The 26,985-nt window shown below is 39.3% G+C and overlaps 1 protein-coding gene across 3 annotated transcripts in view; it reads left to right on the top strand.

Annotated features, from left to right (window-relative positions):
* TENM1 (teneurin transmembrane protein 1) overlaps positions 1 to 26,985 on the top strand; it is a 794,660-nt gene that overhangs the window by 622,669 nt on the left and 145,006 nt on the right. For all 3 annotated transcript variants that reach the window (XM_025431163.3, XM_049107241.1, XM_049107240.1), the window contains 2 exons: positions 5,509 to 5,725; positions 22,634 to 22,753. In XM_025431163.3, the coding sequence (XP_025286948.2) occupies positions 5,509 to 5,725; positions 22,634 to 22,753 (337 nt within the window). The remainder of the gene's footprint in view (positions 1 to 5,508; positions 5,726 to 22,633; positions 22,754 to 26,985) is intronic.

Genomic DNA, 26,985 nt, shown 5'->3' with positions numbered 1-26,985 from the left:
AATAAATAGGAAAATGAAATAGAAGGAGCAATGAATTGGTAACGTTTGCTCTGTTTAAGGGCCATACACTCTCTCCACGTTCACTTTTAAGGTTCAGCTTGGACAAAAGACTAGCATCAGAAATAGTCCTAATTATTATCCTCTGACCATTACCCCCCTCATTTCCAAACAACTCATTTATTAAAGGATCATCATTACTTAGTTATGAGAGCTTAAACTACCAAGTGATGCCAGATACAAAATCTCCCAGGTACAAAATTGGAAAATCTACACGCTGTAACCCACCTAGGCACTCTGTGACTACATCTGTCACATTATCTATCAACTAAGGGTAGTCATACTTGACATCTGCCGACTTTGCCGTGGTGAAAATGAATGAGCTAGTGTTTGAAATATAGTCATTTAAGCTGTTAATAAAAGTGTGGTATCAATGAAGTATCTATTTATAACTTGGGTTTTTTGATGCATTAGTTGAACGTTTATTAATCTCTAGATAAATTTACAGATGTCACAGAAATAGGACTTTCAGGACATCCATTTATTCATTCTGTACATTTTCATCAAATGCTTACTTTGAGCCCAGTGCTGTTCTAGTGAAGAAATAGCCATGAATAAAAAAGACTTAAGTCCTTGCTTCTGTGGAGCTTACACTGTCATCGTGAGAGGCAGACAATAAACCAAAAGTTGAAAAGAAATGGTATGGTAGAAGATGGTCAGTGTGATGGAGAAATTTTTTTTATAAATTTATTTTTTATTGGTGTTCAATTTGCCAACATATAGAATAACACCCAGAAATTTTTTTTAAAAAAAAGCAGGCAAAAAGATAGGACCGTGGAACAAGGGTGCAGTTTTAAATAAGGTGATCAGAGAAAGCCTCACTAAGAAGGTGGTGTTTGGATCTAAAGGAAGTGAGGCGGTGAGCCATCTTGATATTGGAGTAAAGAACATTCCAGGCATAGGAATAATGGGGAAAGGGGTTATGGGATAATAGGAGGTAAGATCAGAGAGGTGAGAGAGAGAGACTGTGGGGAGGTTAAGTCATTGTCAGGACATGCGCTTCTACTCGGAGTGATTTGAGAAGCCATTAATGGCAGGTGGGGACCGGAGGACAGGAACATTAGTGGCATCTAAACAATTTACTCTCCTGACCCAGACAAAGTCAATTGTATGAGGTGATAGCAATAACAATGATTGGAGCAGGTCAAATCCTCAGTGCACTTGAGCCTCTCCCATTTTCTTCTTACTAATACAGAAAAATGCTGGGGTGAAAGTCAGCCTGGATAAATGAAAAATCAAGTGAATTATAGACTACTTCCCAAAAAATATAGTCCTGTTACCTTCAATGCAGGTAACAGCAACAATTAAGCTACCAGGAATGTCTAATAGGGGGCCTGCTTTAGTGATAATTTGAGTGATTTATAATTAGTCCATTTTTATGGGTTTCTAAAATGCCTGAGAAGATTTTGTTTAACTGAGTCATTGGAATGATCAGTCCTTCAATTTCTTTTTCACTATTAATTTGCTTGGCAGACTCTCTATTCTATAGATGCTGAAAAGGTTAAGCTTCTGTCTAAATGATAACAAATTGTGAATTTGTGAAATTCAATGAATAAAGATTTACTGTAACATTAGTGTCTATTTAGAGCTACACAGGATCCTACCTATCTGACAACCTAACCGAACAGGGTTCACAAAATGAACACATTGAACTGAATATGCTACACAGAAGTTAATTGCCCTCTGGCCAGTGATAAGTCACCGTCAATAGAAGTGGCTCTGAACATTTTTAGCTGGCACTGCACACCATTGGCATCTACCCTTAGGACTCAATCCCTAGACTCTTTGCAGTCTGTACAGTGTAGAGCTTGGTTAATGGCAAACTTTTTATGATTATTATACCATGTGATCCTTACAACAGCTCTGTGGGGTAGGCATTTTTGTAATCCCCATCTTGTAGGTAAGGACGTTGAGAATCCAAGAGATGAAATGATTTGTCCAGGATCGTTTAGATTGTAAGTGGCAAAGTAAGATGAGAATTGTAGTCTGGTTCTTTGACCTTAACCACTCTGTGTGTTCTAAATACCTATAGTAGTCAGGTACTTGAAAGTATTACAGCCTAGGTCATTCTAGTAATACCACTTAGATGATGCTGCTGAACATGTGATTTGTAGTCAGAACGCAGGATGTGATATGATTCTCATATTTCTTCCAACTGTGCAGCCACATTTGGCCTCCCCTCCTTCATATGTAAATGAAAATGAGAATGTCTACCTAAGAGGGTTGTTGTAGTAGAGATTAGTTGAAATCATAGATATGGAAGTGCCTCCTGCCATACCTGCCATATTAACTGATTATACATGTTTTCGAACCCTTTGGGATACCCTATCATGAACTAGCTGTCCATTTCTTTCAAGGTGGTAATATGGATATTGTCCCTAAAAGTATATACATTTACAAATTCATTTTAATATTAGAAGAATATGGGTTTTCCCTATATCATTCACATTCCCTGTCCAATCATTCTTTCATCCAAGGGCCTACATCTAATAAGTAGAAGTTTAATAGTAAATTACTTGCTCAGATACAAAAGAAACCAGTGACCTTGATCTTTATCAGCCCCAGTTGAACCTACCTACTGGCATAGTCCCTAACTGGTTGGCAAAGCCAGGATCAGCGAATGCCGCATTTAGTCCTTCAAGATAATTTAACCTCCTTCTTTTTTGCTGGCTTTTATTTTTATTCTCTTAAAAAATGAACAGGCCCTAAAAGTAAAATCAGTTAACATTTGATATGTTCATATCTGATACTCTGAGCCTGGCTGTCAGGAGGGTGCCACAGCTTCCACTTCAGAGTAATAAAAGAACCAGTAATAGTCCAAAAAAAAAAGAAAGAAAGAAACCCACACATGCAGTGTGACTGTCATTTGCACTTCTTTGTAACAGTCTAGACATACTGTATGGAGTGTTATTCAATGTGATAATTGGTAAGTAGATCTTTGCCCACGTATTGGGCTTACCTACGAATTATAATTTGGGCGTTGCATACCATTATTGGCGTGCCTGCCTGCAGCCTTTCTAGATTCAACAGAAGTCTCTGTTCTCTCAGAAAACAGAGGTCTTAAGAGGGTCAACCTTATATAATAGGCAATTATTAAATATGAATAATTATCATGGAATTTATAGCACATAACTGGTTGAGAATGTGAGTCCCAGTTTTGAATTGGTTCTGTGTTTGGCTTTAGAGTTCAGTTTTTAAGATCATTTGGCATTTCTATTTATTTGAAATCTGTTTCTTTTCAAAACTAAGTTCGAATTGTGTGGCTGACAGGTTGAAGCCCGTGAATGCCAGATCTGATTATTACTAGTGCATTTGTTACCAATTGAAAGGTAAAGGTGACTGCCCATTTGAAAAGCAGTTTTTCATTGTTCAGTGTATTATGCACCAATTCCAGACATCAGAGAACCTTTTTAATCAGCCTGATATTTTTGCCAGCTTTTCAGAGCATCCAGATGTTTAATTAGCAGAGTAAAGAGCATAATGTGCTAATAGGAGACTGACAGCAACATACTGGAGAGAGGTGGCGGCAGCATCTAAAATCTATAGAAAATCTGTTAATATGATTTACTGAATGAGGGGAGAAAGGAGAGCAGAAGGGGCCTTCTTACTGGAATGAATCCACACTTAAAAGTTAGTCATCAGTGAAAAAGAAATATGTCTACAGAGAAGTAGAAATCGGGGCAGAAATGCACTGAACAATGAGGGGAAGGCAAGAAAACAGCAAACTGCATTTTAAATCAAAGTAGTGTCTATGGTACAGGGAATTTGAAAGGACCTCATGTGGGGAAAAATATTTCCCGGGTGCCCTAGGGCTACTGTTGAAAAACGTCTACTCCCTTGGTGTTCCTGGCTTGCATTGCCCCCAGCTGTAGTATGCCCCTTCCAGCACGGAAGGGAGAGGGAGCAAGCAAAGGAGCCGCGTGAAACCAATGCCAGTAACTTTCATCATCAGCCTTCAGGAGATGGTGATCCATTTGAACCTCCCTATTCCACTGCCAGCCAAGAAGATTAGCATCTTTAGATTTACCCTTGTTAAGCATCTAAATTAGAGCCACTTGTCTGCTCTAAGAACCTTGGAAAGATTTTAATTTATTTTATTTATTTATTAATTAATTTATTTATTTATTTATTTATTTAGCTTATTGGGTGTGGAATGGAGTGTCTATATGCCTCAATCACTCCAGCCCCTCCTCTCTGCATGTAGTCTCCTATAACACTTACTGCACTTTTAACTAGGGTAAGAGCCAGCTGTGTATACACCTATTTCTCCTGCTAAGCTCTGAGCTCTTGAAAACAGGAAAAGGGTCTTTTAATCTCTTTACTTCCCCAATCACCTAACACAGTGTTTTGCATCTACTAGATCCTCAACATAACCCCTCCTCCTGTAACCCCTGTGCCCCTCATCAGTTCCTCCACCAAAGAATGAACCATTTATGTGATTTTTTTTATTGGCACAACTGTAGATTCAGCAGTCTAAACAGTAAAGGCCTAGAACATGAAAGAGAGCAGTTCATCACATTCATATGCCGGAGATGATTTAGTATTTTCATCAAATAGTCACACAAGTAAGCTCTAGTTGCTTCTACAAATTCCAAAAAGAAAAAAATATGTTCTGAAACATTAGTGTGCTTCAGCATAATCCAGAATCACCCAGATTAAGTATGCATAATCCTGGATTCAAAGAAATTCTGATTTAATAGGTGGGGCTCAAGAATATGCATATTTAATAAGTTCCCTCAGATAATCGACTGCACATTTGAGATCACTGCCCTGCTGCAGACACTTTTTCACTGTGACAATACCAACCTCTGTTTTGAGAATCACCCTACACAAGAATATTAGGAGATGTTTTAAAAAATACAAATTCAGGTTGGCAAGCATTTGTTAATTGTGTGCTCATAAATGCACATAGTGTGAGAAATTCAAAAAAAAATTAGAAGAATCATTGCTATCCTGGACGGAGAAGAAAACTTCTAAAGAGAGTGATACCTCATGGAATACTCTGTCCAGATGTAAACAATGTGGCACAGATCATAAACGCTCGAGAATTCAGGGAAGAAAGATTTGTGAGCAAAATAGTTTGTGCCATCTAAACTTAGAGTAAGGGCAGCCCCGGTGGCGCAGCGGTTTAGCGCCACCTGCAGCCCACAGTGTGATGCTGGGGACCCAGGATCGAGTCCTACGTCAGGTTCCCTGCATGGAGCCTGCTTCTCCCTCTGCCTGTGTCTCTGCCTCTCTCTGTTTGTCTCTCATGAATAAATAAATAAAATCTTTTTAAAAAATAAATAAATTCAGTAAGTTTTCATGAGAAACATGTGAATTTAATAGATTCTAAACTCAAAACAGGGATGGTTACCTTTGACTGTAGTCTAGATTTTTTTCACCATTTGTGCATGTTTTAAACAATGTTGTTTCTCTTGAAGCTAAATTTCCAATAAAAATTTTTTTCAGATGGTTTGACCGACTGTGTGGACCCTGATTGTTGTCAACAAAGCAACTGTTATGTAAGTCCTCTCTGTCAGGGCTCACCAGATCCTCTTGACCTCATTCAGCAAAGCCAACCCCTCTTCTCTCAGCATACTTCGAGACTCTTTTATGATCGAATCAAATTCCTCATTGGCAAGGACAGCACTCACGTCATTCCTCCAGAGATCTCATTTGACAGCAGGTATACATGTATTTTTTTATTCCTTAATAAACAGTGGTCATGTTTTTCCTTAACTGTGAAAGAAAGATGTTTTCAAAATATCAGGCTACTTTCTTTTCTTTTCTTTTTTAGGCTACTTTCCATTCCACACAGTACATGTTGATTTCTTTTTTAGGCTTCTCTGGAATGCCCAAGACCTTACTGATTAGTTAACAAAGACAAGGCGTTTCTAGAGATTCTTTATCATGAAGGATGAATGTGTGTGTGTGTGTGTCTCTGTGTGTGTGTGTTTGTATACAGTTGACCCTTGAACAACAGGTTTGAATTGCATAGATCCACTTATATGCAGATTTTTTGCAGTACAGTACTGTAAATGTATTTTCCTTATGATTTTCTTGATAACATTTTTTTCTCTAGCTCACTTTACTATAAGAATATAGTATACAATACCTACACAAAATATGCATTAATCAACTGTTAATGTTATCAGTAAGTCTTATGGTCAACGGAGGAATCAAAAGTTATATATGGATTTCCAGCTGCATTGGGGGTTGGCACCCCTAACCCCTGTGTTGTTCAAGAGTCAACCGTGTACACACACACACACACACTCACAATGTGTATTATTTATAGTAAAGTATAGGTGGCGCTTTAAATGACAAAAACAGAATGCAGGTATGATTTGTGGATTTATTATTTAGCTTCTGGATTGATCCCTTGAAAGCCCTTGAATTTCAAAAGCTAAATTTCAAGTTTTATTCCATGATGTAAAACGTTTCTATATGAAAGAGTTGGGTGAATTTGACATCTTAATGTGAAATGCAAGGCTTGTGAAAATCTATCTTCTAGGAAAGCTCAAATGCATGAATTGTCTACTAAAGACCTGAGACCAAAGGCCAAGCCCATAGGTAGAGAAATTTTTTAAATTACCTTACTCATTTGAAGTGTAATCACATGAATTTGCTCATTGTTATTCTCTGCTTCATCTTCAGCAATGATATATTTTACTAATTAGCACTAGACATAAATAAGTCACTGAAGTCAACATTTCTGGTCTCTTAAAAATGTCCTCCTTTGTTCATTCAATAAGCAGATGTTTCACTACCTTCTAGGCTTTTACAAATGGGAATTCAAAAAAGCATGCAAAATATTTGTCCAGGAGCCCCTGTCTATATCCCACACAGTTTGTTGCATCCTGGTGGGTGTTATCAGTCCCCCAGAGATAACTCAGTCAAGAGTTTATATTAATATGAGTAACAATCTAAGAAAATGACAACCCCACCTGGACCTATACAAAGTAGAAAAAGAAAAAACCCAGATGGGCGTGGAAATTTAAAACATTCAGCATCCTCTCCATGGATTGTAGACAAGAACTGATATTGAAACGTCAAATTTTTCTCAGTGTTTTTTATTATTGTTCAGTTGTGACCTTTCAGGGGTCTGATGGAACCCAAAACCCAAACACCAGCACATCACGAGAAAGGCCTGTTCTGCCAGGGGATCTAGTCAGGGTTTGAGTTCGCCCAAGAGACTCCGTCACCCCCATTCTGAAGAGTTTCACTCAGCTCAGTAACAACCCCGGAGTAACTTTCGGATGGACTGCAGTCAAAGCCATTATTTAGCTGGTGGAGATTGTACCACAGAGAAACAAAAGGAACCAAAGGCAGCCGTTACCCTCATTCTCCTATTGAAGCGGGAGAAAAGTGGTCACTCTGCAGCTTTCTCCGTGCTCTGGGAAAAGTGAGTCCAAATGTCCAAATCAGAAAAAAGAAGCAAGCAGAAGAAATACAACCTCCATGACACGGAGGTATGTTCAATGACTCGCTGACCTCAAGGAAAGGGAGAAGGTCATGACCTCAGGGAGGCAAGGAGACAAGTCGTTGTGACCCAGAGCAGGACGCAGGACGACGAACTTGGCAAAGCCGAGAGAGGCTCACAGCCCTGAGGTCAGAGCCCGGCTCCAGCAGTGCTCGCCGGCGCCGGCAGAGTGAACAAGCTGATCACACTCATGGTAGCTCATGCCCTTCTCCTTCTCCTGGTTTGAGTGCGTTGTCCTTATTCTTTTTTTTTTTAAGATTTTATTTATTTATTCATGAGGGACCCAGAGAGAGAGAGAGAGAGGCAGAGACACAGGCAGAGGGAGAAGCAGGCTTCCTGCGGGGAGCCCGACGTGGGACTCGATCCCAGGACCCTGGGATCACAGCCTGAGCCAAAGGCAGACGCTCAACCACCGAGCCACCCGGGCATCCCATGTCCTCATCCTTTTGTAAAACGCTCCAAGTTACCATTTGGCTCTGCAAGTCACATTTGAATTCAGAACGACAGGTCCCCCTTCAGCCTGGGGGCTCAGCTATTAGAGACCTATGGCATCTGTCAGAAAAGGTGGAGGCCTTTTCCAAGGGATATAGTTGAGGACAAGCAATCTAACTATACTTCCTCTAGAAGATCAGCACACGCAGTGTCACTCTGGGTCTCTCTGGGTAAAATAAATCCGACTCCAATCGCATATATAAATAATAATCATTACTGGCTCTTACATGTAAATAGGACCTCTTCATTTGCAAAGTCCTCACACATGCCTAATTTCATTTTGTCCTCACCGTATCCCTATGAAGTACGGAGGTATTAGCACGTTTTACATATGAGGAAACAGGTTCAGAGAGACAAATGACTTGCCCAGCATCATTTAGCCACCAAGTTTGCAGCGAAGCAACTCTTGTAACCTTTCTGTTACAGTACAGCTGAGCCATTTCAACTCGTCCGTAAATAAACCTGGTGACTTGGACCTAATTTCTGCTTGAGAAGTTGCATCTGGGTCAACACAAGGAAAAAACCAAGTGATGTTTAAAAATCCAGTTCCATTTCATACATCTCAATGGCATTATTTGCAAACTTCAAACCAGTGCTAATTAACTTCCTGTTGGTAGGAGAACACCACTGAATGGCTGGCAAAATGGGCCCTTCGCTATACGTGAATTGCTCTTGAGCATTTATTCTGTGTCAGGTCTCATAGTAAGCTTTTATATGTGCTATCTCATTTAATCCTTACCAAAACTCTGCATGATAGACACTGATTTTATGCCTATGTTCCAGGTGAGGAAACCAGAACTGAGGTGTCAAGTAATGACTTGCCCAAGGTCACAACCCACGAGTGTCAGAATCAGGATTTGAACCCAAGCAGGCTGGCACTGAGAGCCTGACCTCTAAACCACTATGCTGAGCCACTTTGGCGATTTAGAAGACTGGGCTAGCTAACCCTGAAAAGACTTACGACCCTTATACATCCCTGGCTGAAGAGTTCTACTCTTCAGACAGATCTAGAACATTTCTGTGCCAAAATCATGTGAACCAGTCTGCTTTTTTGCTTTTGTCACATAACTGAGAGAGAACTGGATAAGCAGATGAAGAAAACATTGTCAAGGGGCTCATTTGCCTACTGGCAAGATGTAGCCCCCCAGATGACTCACTGCTGGGTGTTGCCACCATCAGGAGCCTTTGGAGCTAAAGACAGTGGCATGCAGGTGACTAATTGTTGCAAGGACACACAAAGGTTAAATATCTGTTCATCTTTGTGCATCCAAGTGAGACTAGCTTTTGTTGTCTCAGGTTTGCTACACAGGCATGTGAGCACCATGAAATGTGTACCTCCTGTGCCCCATGAGAGCACAATGTCACTCTGAACATGTAACCTGCACACAGTAACACCTCTGGCAAGCCCAGCTCAGTTACCGGTTTTCTCTCAAATACATTTTACCCTGGAGCCTGAGCTTCTTTCATTTTTTTTCCAATCTACTCCAAACATGACTACAAAGTAAACCACATATTATACGTGCTCTGTATGACTTATTACTTTTTAATAATGTAAATAGGTGAACAGAAGCATTATTGATCTTCAGTGTCTAAGCATTTAATCACTATTAATAATGTAAAAGGTTTTTATAAATATGTAAAAACAAGAGTACATTAAACTAAACGACAGCAGTAATTTGCAAAGCCAGACATTTCACTCGCCATCACTAATGGAGAAGTGCATTTAAAACACAAAATCCTACCAGGGTTAGTGCAACCGCTGACAGCAAGGTCTGGCCAAACTCATTTGTCTGTTTTGTAGCTGTGAGAGGCTGACCCCACATCAATCCATGTCAGGCATCTACTTCAGAGATTGCTTAATATCAGCCCACAGATGTATTTTGTTTGGCCCAACATTTAGGAATTAAATATCTAATATAAAAATTGGAATGTCTTCCTTCTTTATAACATTTACAAAGCTTGGTATCTCTGCACCCAGTCCCATGACATAGGTGGTATAGAGCTGAGGGCCACTGTCCGTGTAGAGGGCATATGACATGGCTTTCTAGCTCACGCTCCTCCCTCCCCTTCCACCTGGCTCACTTCCCTCACTTTCAGTGACATGCCTGGCCCTGCTGGACTAAACAGCTTCTAGAGCCTTCCTTGGAAAGACCTCAAGTGTTTGGCTTGTTCTTTCTGATCAATTTCCCTGAGGGTCCTTAAAAATCTAATTGTATCATTTTACTTAATTTGAGGCCTTAACTATGTTGGTTTACAAAGAGAAAGAAGGTAACTGAACATGAACTGGAAATGACATTAATGGAATATTTCCACCCTTACTTCACTAGGGTACCTGTATATACTTTATTGAGTAGTTGGTCTACACTCTGCCTCACACCTTAGGCTCCCTTGAGGCAGTCATCAGTCATGACATCAGATAATCCAGAGCCCACCGTAGTAGAAGCAAAATGTCTACTTCTATGAGAAGGATGTGTCTGTTGAGAGGCATTTGACTATTGCATTTATCGCTTTGAAAAGTTTTAAGAACAATTTAAAGATCTAAAAATTTGCAACAGTGCTGCTAGGTGCAGTTATGGCAGCCTCTCTTGCCCACTCCAGTCAAGAATGCCTACCCGTAGTTGGAAAGTTCTATTTGTGACCAAATGTAATACAGCATTAAGCACATAACAGCACTGGTAACAGGATACAAAGTAAAGAGGTTAAACAAAATGATAGGTTTTTTCTAGTTTCTATGAAATTGCTGTATTTCAATTTCTTGCTGTACTCTGGGATGTACACAACAGCTCTGGATTGTCATAATTGCTAAATCTTAAGTTCTAGGAGGACAGGGACCAAGTCTGATTTGTTCCTTGTTTTGATTATCTGTTGCTGTGTAGAAAACTACTCCAAAGCATAATGGAATAAAATAAATTTTATTATTATATCTCAGGATTCTGTGGGTCAGAAATTCACACAGAGTATGTGGCCAGGATGGCTTGTCTGTTCTCCATGAGGTTTGGCCTCTCAGCCAGGATATCTCAAGTACCTGGGAGCTGGAACAGCTGAGCTACAGCCAGGAATCTCTCTTTGTACATACAGCCTTTCTACTTGGTCTTCCTATTGGCATGGCAGCCAGTCTTGAGTTTGTTTGACCTCACATATGGTGGCTCAGGGCTCCAAGACAGCATTTCAAGAGATAAAAAAATGGAAGATGCCGGTCTCTTAAGGCTCATGTCCAAAAATTTTAATAGTGTCACTTACATTGCATACTATTAGTTATAGCAGCCACAGAGCTTGTCCAGATTTGAAGTGGGGGAGACATAGATGCCCCCCTCTTGATGAAAGAAGTATCAAAGAATTTGTGGCCATCTTTAATCTACCATACCACTGTATCTCCAGATTCTAACATAGCACCTAGCAAAAAGCAAGTAAAGAATGAGTGAGTGACTTAGTTGTGGTAATATTGAAGTGTTCTTCTCATATTTGCTAATGAAAAACTCATTTTTGTTGCCTAGAACACACAGATGATATTAGGACCTCAATAAGTCAATTCCCAAATGTAGAACCAGCCTAAAGGTAAGATTACTGTTCTCCAAATAGCACAGGAACGAATTCATAAAAGATGAAGTGATTATCTAACAGTAGCAAAGTAATTACTCTTTTTTTTTACCTTATGAGACATTCCACCACTGTCAGAGCCTGCCCATAATTGACATCATTTATAACTTTGTATAAGCATCAATAATTCTCTCTGCCTTCAATGGGTTAGATAATCAAAATTTAGAATCAAGAAAAAAATGAGAGAATAAGGAGCAATGTCACGAAGCCAGTGTGAAGGCTGCTGTTAACTGGCTCATTTTGGTATGTGTCCTTATTCCATCTCATGAGAAAAACAAAGACAAGGGCCCCAGAACAAATCGAGGTACTACAGTGCCTTGAGCATGGCATTTTTGGCAAACTCTTTACTTACACAAGCCTTCCCCCTCCTTTACTACACCCCACTCAATAATAAAACCTTGATTCATGCTCCTGATTATTCATGATACCTGGTAACAACCATAATTACTTATCCTAACTTGTTTAATAAAACATGCTTTTCTGTACTTAGTTGAGCTGGTAATTTATACCATTTGAAATCCTGTGAATGGTAAAGTGAGTTATTGAATCAAGAGTGAGGTTATGGGGGCAAGGTTGCAGGAAGATGGGTCATTGCTACAGAAACTGTCGATCCTGAATAGAGACTGGGACTTAAGAATAAGCACGCTTGATAGACACTAACTGCTGCTTTTTTAAAATTTGTGTTTTATTGACATATTAGTATTTCCAGAGTAACCAAGGACTTTAAATTCTTTTAGAAGAGATATCAAATTCCTCTGCTGTCCCTAATGTAATATCAGATCCTGATGTCAGCTCATTTTTTAAAAAGGGCTGAGGATATGTATCACTCATTTATTCAGCAGATATTCCTTGAGTGCCACTTTGTGCCAAAAACTATGTGAATGGAAGTAAACAAAAGAAACAGCATCCCTTTATTCACAGAACTCCCCTTACAGTCTAGCAGTAGAGGCAGTCAGAACATCAAGTAAATGCATAAATAATGAAATTAACTGCAAACTGCAGTAAATTCTGCAGATTATGAAACATCAGGTTTTTGAGGAAACTTGGAGTTCATCAGCTCAGGGTTCTCAAATCCACCTGCTTTGAACCTAAGTCCATGTAAGACAAAAGGGACTCTAGCAAGTGAAACAAAGTCATTAAACAATGACAGAAGTAGGACTGACCTGGAAGTTTGCAGCAGTAGCTCAGAGATGGTATTCATTAGCTCAGGTGAGCACGAAGACCTGCTAAAATTGACACAAACAGGAGACTATTGATAATTTGCCAAAAAAAAAAAAAACATAAAGCTTATTTGGACTGTGAGCAGCTTAACAGTTTGCAAGAAGTTCTGTCCTTTGAAATGTGGGGCTGTAGGTAATTTTTTTCTACAATTTAAAATGTTTGTATTAAACAAATGAATTCAATGGGGAAAAAATCAATCATCGCAAAAATTCTCATTTACCCCAATGAAAAAATTCCCATTAACAACATTTTGGCATCATTTATAATGATGGATCCTACAGTTTCTTTCAAGATAATCCACATTGAAGAAGATTCATCATTTCACTCAGGAGATCAATAAACATTACAACGTTTACTTGGTTAATTTATCCATTTGGTGATGGGCACTGTCCTAGGCTCTGGTCTACAGCAGACAAAGGGCCTTTCCCATACAGTCTAGTGAGGAAGAACGATTCCAGAAAAGGTAAATGTCAGGTAGGTATAAGCACTTTCAAGTAACACAAAGAAAGGTTAGGAATGGAGGGTGACTATTTTAGAGAGAGAGGTCCAGGAAAGCTTCTCTGGGGAAGTGATACTGGAGCAAAGACCTCGTGGCATTCATCTATACCTCAGATGATCTTGGACCTTTATGCAACAGATTGTCACACAAGCCAGGGCCTGGTGGTGACTTTTAGAAGCCCAATAAATCAAGATTCTGTGACACCATATGAAGAGGTAAAACAAACCTTTCTCAAGGAATTATTACATACTGGTTACTGTGAAAGGTTTTACTGATAAGGGGATAGGGTACCTGTCTTCTACAAGCACATTGAGAAAATATGAATTCCTCAGACAAACGGAGAAGCCTCTAGAAACACAAATCAGCAATAGCCCTAGACAGTTTAGTCATGAAAAGAAAAAAAAAGTAACAGATCTTCATCAATTAGTATTGAACCCAAAAGGGATGGCATATATAGAAACCACTTGCCAATTTGGAATGAGGAAAAAGAAGAAGCAAGAAAAGCTTATATTTTAGAATATTTGTTAAGGAAATCCAATGTTATTACAGTATTCAAGTATCAATGGAAGTAACACACAGTTTAGTCTGCGTACAGGTAATCCCCAGAAGGTCTGTTACGTAATCATTTGTAATTTTGCTGAGGTACAAATCTGAATCCATATATTTGGTGTTTGACTTTCTCACAAATCTGTTGGTTAAGGATCTCCAAGTCTATTTGCTAATGGCAGGTGCTTGTGCAGTTTTAATATACGAGCATGAAAAACACTATACGAGATACACAGCTAGGGGCTGATAAACACACAATGCAACAATTACTGAATAAATTGAATATGTTGAGGACAGGGGGAAGCTCTTTCTACAGCACCAGCATCCACATATCTATCTCTTGTTCACCTTTCTTTCTGAAAGGAGGCATTGCACAGACCGGCCCACATTTGCAAAAGGAGTCCCGAGGGTGATTTGGCTCAGCCATGGTTCCCTACAATTCTATTTGTCTTACCATGATGCTTTTCCTGAGCAACCTCCTTTGCTTATCACTTCTGCAGTTGTCCTAAGTGGAAAGGAAGATCGTTGCTACTTACTAATAAAGCACTTTGATTGCATTTATATGAAAGGTGTTACGTATGTGAAGATGGGATCTCCTGATTTTTCCGACAACTCTTTTGTCTGATGCTAAAGTTTAGGAAACATACTATAAAAATTACAAAGTGCTGAAGGTTCCAAGATTTATAGTGCTGACTAGCTCCTGAAATCAGCAGTCAACACCTAAAGGTACCAAAAAGAAAGAATGTGTGACTTTCACTTCCTTGCAAATGCTCTTGGGCAAAGAAGAATTAAAAAAAAAAAAAATCAGAGCACAGATCTTCAAAACGCTGTTCAGTTGATTATGTGTGGTATTTTGAAACTCGGATGTTCTGAGATGCTTAATAACTGTGATTAGTAATACCAGTAGCCATCTATCTACAGCTTATCTCAGTATGGATAGGTATTTTCTAATATTTTATCCATCTTACTACTCCATTAAGAAATTCAAAAGGCTCAAATCCTTCTTACTCGCTTCTTAGCCATACTGTTCGCTTGCAGTGTCTCGAGCTGGTTCTATCATCAAAATTTGTTCCTAGAGAGGGCAGAGTAAATGCAGGTTTGGGGAGGAGGAATAAATGAAGCACATCTCCACTAAACACTCTGCACGTAGAAGGTACTCAGCAGCTCGTCAGTGTCCACAGGAACTGATGTCCATGGGTAGTGAAAGCACCACCTGTGTAGGTGAGCTCTAACTCTCTTTTCATTTGCAGCCACATTTTTATCCATCTTAAGAAAGATCTGCAATATAGCCCAGGCCCCTTGGAATCCAGGTCAGAAGGCCTCCACCAATCCACCACTTTCTAGCTGTGTTATCTTCAGCAAGTTGTTGTTTTTTTTAACCTCTCTGGATCCATTTCTTTGCTTTTAAAACAGGGCTAGTAGTTGTACCCACCCAGGGTCGTAGTGATATTAAATGAAATAAGATAAGGAAAGTGCTCGACGTAGTACATGACCCATAGTAAGCGCTTCATAAATGCTTTATTTATACGAACTTGTATATGCATTTATATACATTATATATATTTAATGAATACCAGGGTACCTAATAGAATGTAATTAGAAAGGTACAACTCAAAAGACAATCATTTTACTGGGTTATTTTTTTGTTGTGGCACCTTTGTGAAGTGGCTGAGGATAGGACAGGGAAAAGTCACAATGGAGGACTAGCAGGCCAGTGCTAGAACTGGAGTGGGTGGAGCTAGGCCACACGTTTTCCTCTGTGGAAGAAAGAGTAATCCACAGCCAGGCTATAGCCAACTAGACAGATTTCCCCAATATTTAATGACTATCCATTATTTGAAGGGCAGATTCGCAGAGAAGTGACGGGAAAGGTTAATGAGGTTAATAAAACCCCATAGGGCTGATGACAAAGAAACCATTTGAGTAAAGTGTAAACCAGGCCAAAAAAAAAAAAAAAAAAAAACAAATCAACCCAAATAAAAACAAACTTGAGACTATTCTAGAGTTGCAAGGGCTTACAGGACAAATATTTCAGGATTCAAATTCCAGACAAAAATAATCATGTGTCTAAATGAAGCAAACTGGCACTTACGCGGTCCTGAAAATGTGACTGTGTCGTCAGTTTTCTTATTGCTTCAAAACACTTGATCTTTTTCCCATTACTTTGGGGATCTCAGGCATCCAAAGCAAGCCTGCTTTTGACAAGCAATTACCAGGGCAGATGGGAAAATAGCCACCGTCCTCAGGGTGAGTGCCCCCATTTTGTTTTACTTGAAACATCACTAGCCATGAGGAAAATAATTCTGCTTAAAAAGCTATCTGCATTTTCAATAGCACCACCTTTCCCAGAGTCCTAGAATGTTGATGGGTAATGCTTCCAGCTGCTTTTACTGTTGCCCATTTAGTAGGTATTATTTATTTGGGCTAGTGACCAACTGAGTAGGATTAAATCAGCCTGCTCTATTTAAGTAAAAACTAATGAGATTTTATTGGGTTTGCATATGAACATTCACTGCATTCACATTTTCAGAACATGAAAACGGGCTTATGCTATAACATTAAATGTTTTCATGGTGCTGTACCAGCTTAGATAACATATATCAAAAACCCAGCATGTGTTGTGTGGAAACCCCCCCCCCAAATATCTGAATATTAAAACCCTCAAATGTATTTAAATTATGAAATACCACATCGTAATTATATGGTAATATATAAAGGAATAATGGGGTTAATGTTCATAAATTAAGCATTTGAGGAGGACTATTCATTCATTCTTCCCAATCACAGGGGTACTATTTAATTCCCTGAAGTTGTCAATTATCAAACAACGCTCTCATGATGAGAAAGTCATAATGCACATTCCAGAATGCTGGCCTCTCATAAGTGAACCGTAAGGCATCTGTCGTGCGGGAACCTCAAAGTAGTCTCTGAAACCTTTGAAGCAGTGCCATGAGGGTGGGTTGCAAGTATCTTACATCTCCATATAAACAAATATTTGAACCGAAATTCTGTAAAGCTTTCTCGAGCATGGGCTGTGTACCCCAGGCACTGGGAAGGATGCAAAGAGGAAAGTCAGTCTTTGCCCTGATGTAGACTATCTAACGGTAAAGACAGACACGTATATCACTCTCATCCAAGACAGGCTACGTCAAGTACAGTAACCTGTATCTGAGCGCTAAGGAGACTAATGAGGATGGAGACAAACTTGACACTTATTTGAGACCGATAAATCAGGTTAAAACATTTTTTCATCACACAATCACTGGATTTGAAGGGACCCTACGGTTCATCTTATAGTCCAGCCTCCGCTTTGGCATGACGGTTTCAACGTGATTCCCCAAACCACAACGTGGCAGACTCTCTTCCAGAGGTCTGTAGGGAGGAGTTACAAATTCATACCTCACAGATTAACTTCCTAATGGTCCGATTGCGAACCAGTGAGTGACTTGCCTGCCTTCATAGTTTCTGTCCTGTGCCTCCCTCTTGAGGGGTTCATACATCTTAATAGGCTGACTGTTCTGGTCTTGCTTTCACTAAAACAGTGGTTCTCAAAGTTCAGCCTTTAGACTGGCAGCATCAGCATCACTCAGGAACTTGCTAGGAATGCACATTCTCGGGCCCCATTCCAGATCTGTGAATCAGAAACTCTGGAGTTGGGGCCCAGCGGACTGTTTTACCAAGCCCTCCAGGTGATTCTGGTGTGTAATCAAGTCTGAGAACCACTGATCTGTATGCAAGAAATATTACCAGGAAGGACTGAGGACCAATAGCACAGATGACACTCTAAAGAGAAGATCCTTTATTCATTGCATGATGGCAGCCGATAAGATGCTTTAGTCCAAGTGACGCAATCTAAAGCTGTGAAACTTGACGGTATAATGAGCCTGCGGAGATGTTGGGAGAACCATTGCACCATGCCTCACAGGCAGCAGGTTTCCATCCCTTGGAGACACGAACCAAATAACGACTCCTAGAGGAATTTACAGAGCAGAATTCCAGCTCCAGTGAGCAGAGCATTCACGTGGCCTCTCTAAGCCCAGTCCTTCTCAGTGCTGTCTCTTGACCAGAGCTGTCAGCTCTGGAAAGGATTTCATCTGTTCCTATGGAGAAAACAACCTAACCTGCCCAACTGCTGCTAGATCCCCTGCTGGCCAGGACCTTGATTTTGAATGTTACCCTTCAAAGGTTGCTTACGCTCATGTTAGCAACAAAAGCAAATGGTTATAACTTCCCTACTCTGAGCCTCATTTTCCTTGCGAAAGATTTTAATCAGAAACACAATGCAGTAAATTATATCTTCTTACAGCAATTTAGTTTTCAGTGTTGTTTTTCAAACCAAATCTTGTGCTTGAGGTTAATGTTTTTGCCTGAGGTGTTGAATGAATATTGGAAATTTGACACTGAAGACAAAAGACAACAAATAAGAAAAGAGGAGAAAGGAACCAAGAGTTTATTGGAGGCTAGGGATAATTTGACTATGCCATGGAAAAAGAAAATACAGAATGAATTAGACCATTTTGCATCAGAATGGTCTAACAAGCAGCTCGTTAGTTAAATAAGGCTCTGAGTAAAGTGTATTCTGACTTGCATTTCCCAGGATGCCCTGCTCTTCAGACCAAGCTCCAAACACCTACAAGATTCAGCATTTGTTAAAGGAAGAAGCAATTCCTTGGGGGTTGCTGCTTTAGCATAGTGACAGCAAGTAGACAGCTTGGCAGCAGCCTGTATTCTCCAAAGAACGGGAAGAGAGACACTTGTGAGGGGTGATCTATCCCCATACGTGTTTCTAAAGTCGCATTGGTCATGTCCATCTGAGTTCAAGTTATCTCACTCTAACCCAGAACAGCAGGGAGAAGTTCTGGTTTTTAAAGATTCAAGAAAGGAAAGCATCCCAACCATGTCTGTGAATCAAAGGATAGTGAGCCCCAAGGAAAGTGTGCAGTCCCTGCCATTGAGAGTACACAAAAACACACACACAAAACCAACACCAAAGACAGTCACACTAGGCACATACCTGCTGTAGACATGCACAGGGTCAGCTTTATGACAGTCCAGACGGTTCAAAAGACTCAGAGGAGTTCCGTATACTTAGTGGGGAAAAGTTTCAGAAAAAGACAGGTGCTTGAAAGATTAGGACTCACGTTGAGGGTAGTTTGATGGGGCAATAATTTAAGAATTCCAGATGTTTCCCCAAGACGGGCCAAGAACAGGCCAGGTATGAATACTTTTTTAGGTGGTGATTTGAAGATGCCGGAGACTCTCTGGGCAAGGAAACAGGGAGGTACCACAGTGGGAATGATGAATAGCACAGAAAGTAGGATCGTGGTGGTACTACCAAAGACAGACTCGCTGTCATATCCAGCTCACTACTTCAACAAACACCCAAACTTGAAAAAAAGATTAATTATACAGGATGCCTTGGATAAGAGAAGCACAATCCGAATAGACAATGTGAAGCGAAGAGACACTACATTTCAGTGACTGTGTGACTCAGGAAAAAATTAAGTAAATACAAGGTTACCATCCACAATTATGAATAATTGAATTCAGAACTCCAGATTGCACAAAATAGCAGTTGAGCTAAGCAAAGTAGAGAGAACACCATACTTGCAAGAGTATATATGAAGGCTCCCTAAGGGCCATCTGGAGCAGGAGTAGCCTGGGGAAGCAAGTAGACTCAAGAGTTTTCTTTTTGAAATGGAAAATTTGCCTGGGAAAATGTTTTCCCTAGGTTTCTGCATGCAGTGCCAATCAAGATTACTGGAAATTAAGAAAGAATACTTTAATACTGTCCTGAAATTTAGACAGCTTCCACTGACACAGGATGACTGATGTTGGTCAAAGATTACAGTAAGTACTAGTAATCCAGGAATAAAAGGAGCTAAGAGTTATTCTTGTGAAAAATAGATGACATGGAGTGTGTAAATAATGGGAGCAAATGCAGCAAGATACAGGGACTCTTAGAACATTTAAAGTCTAATACATTACAAAGAGACCTCAATGCTGATAAACGTAGAATAATGAGTTTTATGGGGCTTTATCATATGCTATAAGTTGGTGTGCATCATAAAATATGAGAAATAAAAAATAAAGTAGTTGAAAGACAAGTCTGCACATTATTTATGAATGATGCAGAGTGAAATGAATGAGAAGAACAGGTAGACAATGTCTTGAATAATGATGACTTTGATGAGTCGTTATCACACAAAATCTGTGTGCTTCATAAAATATGAGGAATACTAAAGAGCAGAAGAGTCAAAAGACAAGTCTCCTCAGAATGAGATACAGAATGAAGGAAGAGAGGAATACAAGGGAAATGCACAGAATAATGATAGCTTTTATGAGACTTTCACTCACCAGCCTGGATCCTTCATAAATATAAACTGTATAGAAAATAAAAGAGCAGCAAAGAGAAGAGACAGGTCTGTGTCTGTCATAAAATATGAGCAAATAATGCCAACTAGGCTTGACAAAATAAAAACAAAAATAATTGAGCCTAGTATAGCTGTGGGAAGACACAATGTCTAGAGTAATATGAACAAATGAAATGAGTAAGTGTAGAATTGTCTTGCCAAAAGGGAATCAGCGACCACCTAGGTAGGCTTTATTGTTGCAAAGGCCACCTTGTTAACTGGTAGAGCCTTAGCAAGTTTGGAGTTACCCCCACCCCCAAAAAAGCCATCAGCACTTAGTGCTCGGGGAAGCCATGTTCAAGGGATTTTCCAGTGCCTCTTCTCAGCCCTTCTAGCTCCAATCCCTACATAGTTTGCAGATTTTCTCAGCTTGCTTCTACTTCATCTGTACCCTGCTTGTCAGACTTTGTTTTATGAAGACCTTCAAAAGGTTGCTGTATAAAACTAGAGACATCCTTTCATTTTCATTTCTTGTTACATTGGACTTAGAACCTGGAACCACATCTGTCAGGGTTAGTTCAAAATCCAGAACTCAATGACCTTCAAATAAACGTCTCCTCTATTAAATGGGATTTCAGAATCTCAAACTTTCGAAATCTCCCCAAAAGAAACTGGGAGAATCAGACAAGACAAAGCAAGTGCCACTATGTCATTTGCGTACCATTCAGAGCCATGATTTATAGAACTCATAAAAATGTACCGTTCATTGGAAAAAAGAAAGCCACTGATCTATGTCAAAATTAGGAATGTTGGTCTGAGACTTCAATACAGCGATAGCAACAGTTATACCAGCTTACTTTTGGTTAGTACTTAATGGCTTGTAGTTTGTTTTCGGGGAAGGCCTTAGGTAATGCAAGATAAATCCTATTAGCATAACTTATATCCAATTCCTTTGATTATGTGTGATAGAATGGAGTGTGGAGTCTATTGGCTGTGATGTATAAAACAAACTTTGGCTGGTAACTGTCTTTCGATTTTTCAGAGATTTTTTTTTTCTCTCAAAAGATTTTTGTGGCCATGAGCCTTCAGATATATTGCCTCAACTTGCTAATTCTTTTTTAGGAAGATATAATGCCAGGGAGGAATTATCATGGTTACTTTGGAAAGTCATGTTTGCCCAAATAACATGGCCCTCTTTAATCTAAGATTCAGATCCCCTGGATCTACTGAATCCCACTTGGTGAAAAAAAAAATGACATTAACTCCCCAGGAAAAAAATCACTGACCTTGCTCAACCTTCCTCAACACCTCCAGCTCCAGCTACAAAATGCACATGCTAGAGCTCAGGGCTGCCAAAACTAGGATTGGACTCCCCCCCTCCACAAGTGGTGAAAAAACTGCCCCCCAACCCCTGCTGCCCCCAATAATGGCAGATCAGTGAAAAAAAACTTTGCTTGGAATTTGCTCCTGGGTCCTCTTCTTAACTGTCAAATGCCTGAAATTTGTTATAACTTGGTCAGGCTAGAGCTGAAAGTATGCACATTTTAGTGGACTATGTCTGGGAGACAGCCCTATTTGAGAGCTAGTTTAATAGAATCTCATTTTTTGGGCAAGGGTGAAACTCCTTTGTTTAAAGGAAAAAATCGCCTGAAATATTTTATTTCAATTAAGCAAGAGAAACAGAATACTATAGCTAAGGACCATGTCTTTTTTGCAGACTCACTCTTAAAATTTGTCCAAATAAGTTTGCTTTCTTATAATATTGTTTTTCCAGAAAAAGGCAATTTGGCAATATGAATCAAGAGCCTTAAAAATATTCACACATATGTATGTAAGTGCATGGAGAATGCACACATTACTGATTACCTCTGAGGAGAAGACCAAGAGCTGGGAGGGAGGTCTTGAGCAGAGACTTTAGTCATATGTACAATGTATTTATGTATTAATAAATGTGATGAATTTTAATAAAATAAAATTATTCTTCCACAACTAGGACTATCTCCCAAGGAAATATAAGATACTCAATGCAGGAAAAATTAAGAAACTACTATATGTCCTAAAAAAAGGAATGAATTAAACCAGTTAAGGAATGCTGTTTTAAGGCTATATTGTATAATAACAAAGTGATATATTAAGGAATTTCTGATTACATTGGACAATGTTAATAATACACTGTTAACATAAAAATATCAGGACACAGATCTATACTGAGTATAATCCCAGTTTTCATGGGCAAAAAAGATACACATGCCATCCTCGAAATGTTGTTAGTAGTTACTACTGGTTGGTGAAATTATTGTGTTTTTTGTTATACTTGACTGTGTTTTCCAAAGTTTCTCCATCTTGGCTTCTAGAATCTAGTTTCAACATGCTTTTATATTTGCCTTTGATCTTGTGTTGCAGGCGTGCTTGTGTGATTCGAGGCCAAGTGGTGGCTGTAGATGGAACTCCTCTAGTAGGGGTGAATGTTAGTTTCCTGCATCACAGTGATTATGGGTTTACCATCAGCCGGCAAGATGGAAGGTATGTCAGTATTCCTTCTAATCATTGGGGGGCCAAATAGTGACTTCTAGCTATGAGCCAAACCAGGGCTTAGATGATACAGTGTTTGTAAGCCCATCTTCCTTCTAGCCTGTATTTCAGAAAGTCGTTGGTGATGTTTATTTCCTCTATTCCCCAACTAAATCAAACCAAATTTCTCTTCTAACCATGCACTATTACTCAAGTCTTCTGGAAACCCTGGCCACCTGGAAAGTTTCCTAGCCTACATCCAATTCCATTTATCAATCCAGCTTCAAAATTCAGTGAGATGATGCAGGTAATAAAGAGGGGGCCAGGAACACTTAGGCTGTTCTTCCATGGCAGCCTTAAAATATTTCAGAAATGAAGATGTCCAAAAGATTTCTCCCAAAAGTACAAAATTCAACCTCATTAAGATATTTATTTTTAATGTGTGCACCCTAGACTGCTTATTTTTGTAGTGGCTGCAACTGATTGACAAGCATGGCCAGCCTAACCAATTCCCTTAAGTGTCTTTAATAACTGTAGTGATTTAACCTCAATACCAACCACCAGGCTACTCTCTAAGGGCTTCTCAGGCTCTCTGAGACCCAGGAAGCAAGACCACTAAGTAAAATCTTTCCACCCCAGAAACGGATTTGCTCATGAAAACATTTTTGTTTATCATTTAGGTAGACATTTTGTCTACCATTTAGATAGACATTTGTTCAAAATATTTGAGTCAATAGGCCCATGTGTCTGGCTTAAAGGTACCCATTTATGACCCTCAGGAACACTATAATAATGGCCTTGAGGTGCCCTAGTCTCCAGATGTCTGCCCTTAAAATGAACTACTCACAATAAGCTGCTTCAGTAGTCACATAAAGAGATGTTGGCTTGGAGCTTTATCACAGTGTGAGACTGTCTTATTTCAAGAACCTACAATCAAACCTTATTAGTCCTAACCACTTCAGAATTGCTAATTGTTCAACCTGGGCTATGCTGAATTTTTTTTTCAACTGCCTATCAAGAAAATGCTTACAAAAATTAAAGAAGCTAAAAAGAAAAGTTTTAACATACATAAGAAAAACAGTTTTTAAGACTTCAGTAAATCATATAAATGATTTGTACGTAAATTATATTGCAGATTATTAACTAGCCACCTATTTATTAGAATAAGCTCAGCAAAAACTACTCTGGGTACAGGTAGTCTGAATACACATAAACACACACACATCCATTGTATATATGTGTATATATGCAATAAAAAGTACATTTCATTTCAAATAGTCCATAGTTGGAGGTCTCCACTAATTCAAATGGACCTTTCTCCCAGCTTGACTGAATGATGAAATTTTAGTAGTTCCCTCACCAGTAACTGGTACACAGAAGTGGCCTCTCCCTTTGCCAGCATGCTTAACTATGTGCCAGAAATTGAGAAATGGATTGTTTCTTTAAATAGAATATGCCCTCATAGACATTTGACTTCACTTGGAGAACTCATGGGCCTTTAGGTTTTTTTTTAGCATGTGTAGAAAGGTTTGAGTGAATTATTTGATATTTACAAAAGAGCTTAAAAGAAACAATATCTTAAAAAAATCTAAAAATTTCTGTTTCCAGTTTACCGAAAACATTAAAAAAAGAACAATTTTTGTCGTCATTTTTGTGTTTTTTGTTTTAAGTAAAATGCCAGGACCCTCATCTGCTGAGCTCTCTGTGAGAACTACGTTTATGTAGATGACAGATACAGCCAGAGTCCCCTCTGGCAATAACTCTCCCCTCAGGCTCCACAAAGGGTGTAAGCGTTCAAAATCTGTGCCCCAAATGCCAAGCAGACTGTCCCACTGTCATCTCCTGGACATAAAGTGACAGTGTGATGGGAGTTTCCATTTATATGTTTCTGTTTGTTGCTCTCTCAGACTGAGTACATTTCGAAAGCAGAGTATCATAAGGAAACTATATCTGAGAGCAAAAGGATTACAGAAAGGCTGAGATTAGCATTTAAATACCCAGTAGACAGAGTGTGATATGTAAGATGCTGTAAGGGGCCCTCTGTCTCCAAGTCTCAGTCCAACCTGTCTGCCACCTTGCCTGTAGTTCCCACCAATGGCATCACTGCTTTGGGTTAAGCTGTTGACTCTAAAAGTTCTCGTTAAATGCAAATATGTTATGTGGGATGTAGAACTAATTACTCCCATTATCATCCATTTGCACAAGTTAATTGACAACTTCCCCTAGAGAACCAGGAAAAGTCTAGGTCACAGGACCAAAGTTATGTATAAAAGGCGAAAGGAACTATGGGAATGGAAGAAGGAGACCTCTAAAAGTAAGAAGAGATTAGACATGCAGATTGGGAGAGGCCGAAGTATCAGAATAGAAGAAAAAAGGCAATTCCAAAGGAAAATGAATATGTATGAGTATCTACTGTATGCCAGGCATTTTCATAAGTGTTGATCTGTGTCATCCTCACGACAAGTTTATGAGATAGGAAGCATTATTATCATCCTCCTCCTCTGGCAGATGAAAAAACGTATCCAAATTAACACAGCTAATAAGGGTCGAGCCCAAAATTTGAACCCAAGTAATCTGGCTCTTATCTTCTATAATTACCCACCTTCAACTTAGATTATATAACAAGTGCTCAGGAAAGCTTTGAAAGAGAACTTTTTATGTTATAGTTTAGCCAGTGATAAGAACAATAGGTGAAGCGCTGACCTTAGAAGATTCTTGAGAAGCGTTAAAGGTCTCAAGAACTTTGGAAGACTTTGAAAAATGAACAGGGAGTTCCCTCCCTGTTCAAGTCCAGAGTTTGTGGATTTATAGATACCATAAGGCAGAAATAAGCATTTTGCATTGGCCTTAATAGTCGTCCATCTATGGGTAGGACTGCTCTGATTTATTATAGATTGACAGGTAGGTCTTCAAACAAATATGTCCTCTCCGTTGGGTCTTTTATACTCACTATCAAATGACTTGATAACCTGTTCTTAATGACCCATGCCAATTAATATCATTTGTAGTGGGGGAAATCCCAAAGAATTAATTATTCAGGGAACATGCAGCCTGGCATTGGAATATGTAGATGGAATTTTGGCCACAGATACACCTTCCACCTCTATGGCAATTGAGTCAGTCTGACTATATATCAGCTAGGTGGGAAAAGGAAAAATCAGTCAGGGTTCTCCAGAGAAAAAGAAGCTCTGTGTGTGTGTGTGTGTGTGTGTGTGTGTGTGTGTGTGTGTGTACATAGTATATATGAGAGAGAGAGAACAAGAGATTTCAAGGAATTGGCTTATGTGATTGTGGGAACTATTAGGTTCAAACCTATAGTGGCTGGTAAACTAGAATCTCTTAGGGAAGGAGTTGATGCTACCTCTGTAGTCTTGAAACAGAATTCCTTCTTCCTCGAAGAAACTTCAGTTTTCAGTCTTTCAACTAATTGGTTCGGGCCCTCCCACATTATCAAGGGTAACCTCCTTCACTTAAGGTCAACTAATTGTAGATATTAACCACATCTACAAAATGCCTCCACAGCAACATCTAGATTCATGTCTAAATAACTGGGTACTATAACCCCACCAAATTGACATATAAAACTAAACTATCACAGGATACCTAGGAGAAGTTCCCAGAAGAACTTAAAAATCAGTATCTGCTTATGGAGATAATCAAAAGCTGGCCTACAGCTCATTTGAACTACAAGAAGATATATCTGTAAATATAATAAGGCAATGGATCTGATTTGAGAAGAGAGTTAACATTTGCTGAGTCCTTGACCCTTAAGTCTTTCTTATTTACTAATTAGCAGTATTAGGTGAGTGATAAATCATATTAGCTCCATTTTACTAACAAGGAAACAGAAATTCATGGGAGTTAAATAACTAGCCCAAAGACACAATGTTAACGTGGCAGAGCTGGGTTTCGAACCCAGGTGTGTATGAAGCCAAAACCTGCCCTGTCTCCTTAATCTTTCTAGAGTAGAGAATAACTCACAGGTGCATATGTTTTTGTTTGGATAGTTTATGTGTGTATGTGTGTGTGTGCATTTGTTTTTGTTTTCAAATAAATAAGCACTTCAATTTTAAGGAGGCAAGAGCCAAGGTTTAGGCAAATCAAACTTGCCCAAGGACATGGAGGTAAATCAGCATAGACTGTGAACTAGAGGAAAGGTCTCTTGGCAAGGAGTGTAGGATTTTCCCCACTACACTTGCCTTAAACTGCTTCAGTATTATCATGAATTCATCCTCTCTGTCTTA

The sequence above is a fragment of the Canis lupus genome, chromosome X (genome assembly GCF_003254725.2).
Source record: "Canis lupus dingo isolate Sandy chromosome X, ASM325472v2, whole genome shotgun sequence".
Taxonomy (NCBI): domain Eukaryota; kingdom Metazoa; phylum Chordata; class Mammalia; order Carnivora; family Canidae; genus Canis; species Canis lupus.
The sequence above is the reverse complement of the archived record's forward strand: the minus strand, read 5'-3'. Positions and strand labels throughout refer to the sequence as shown.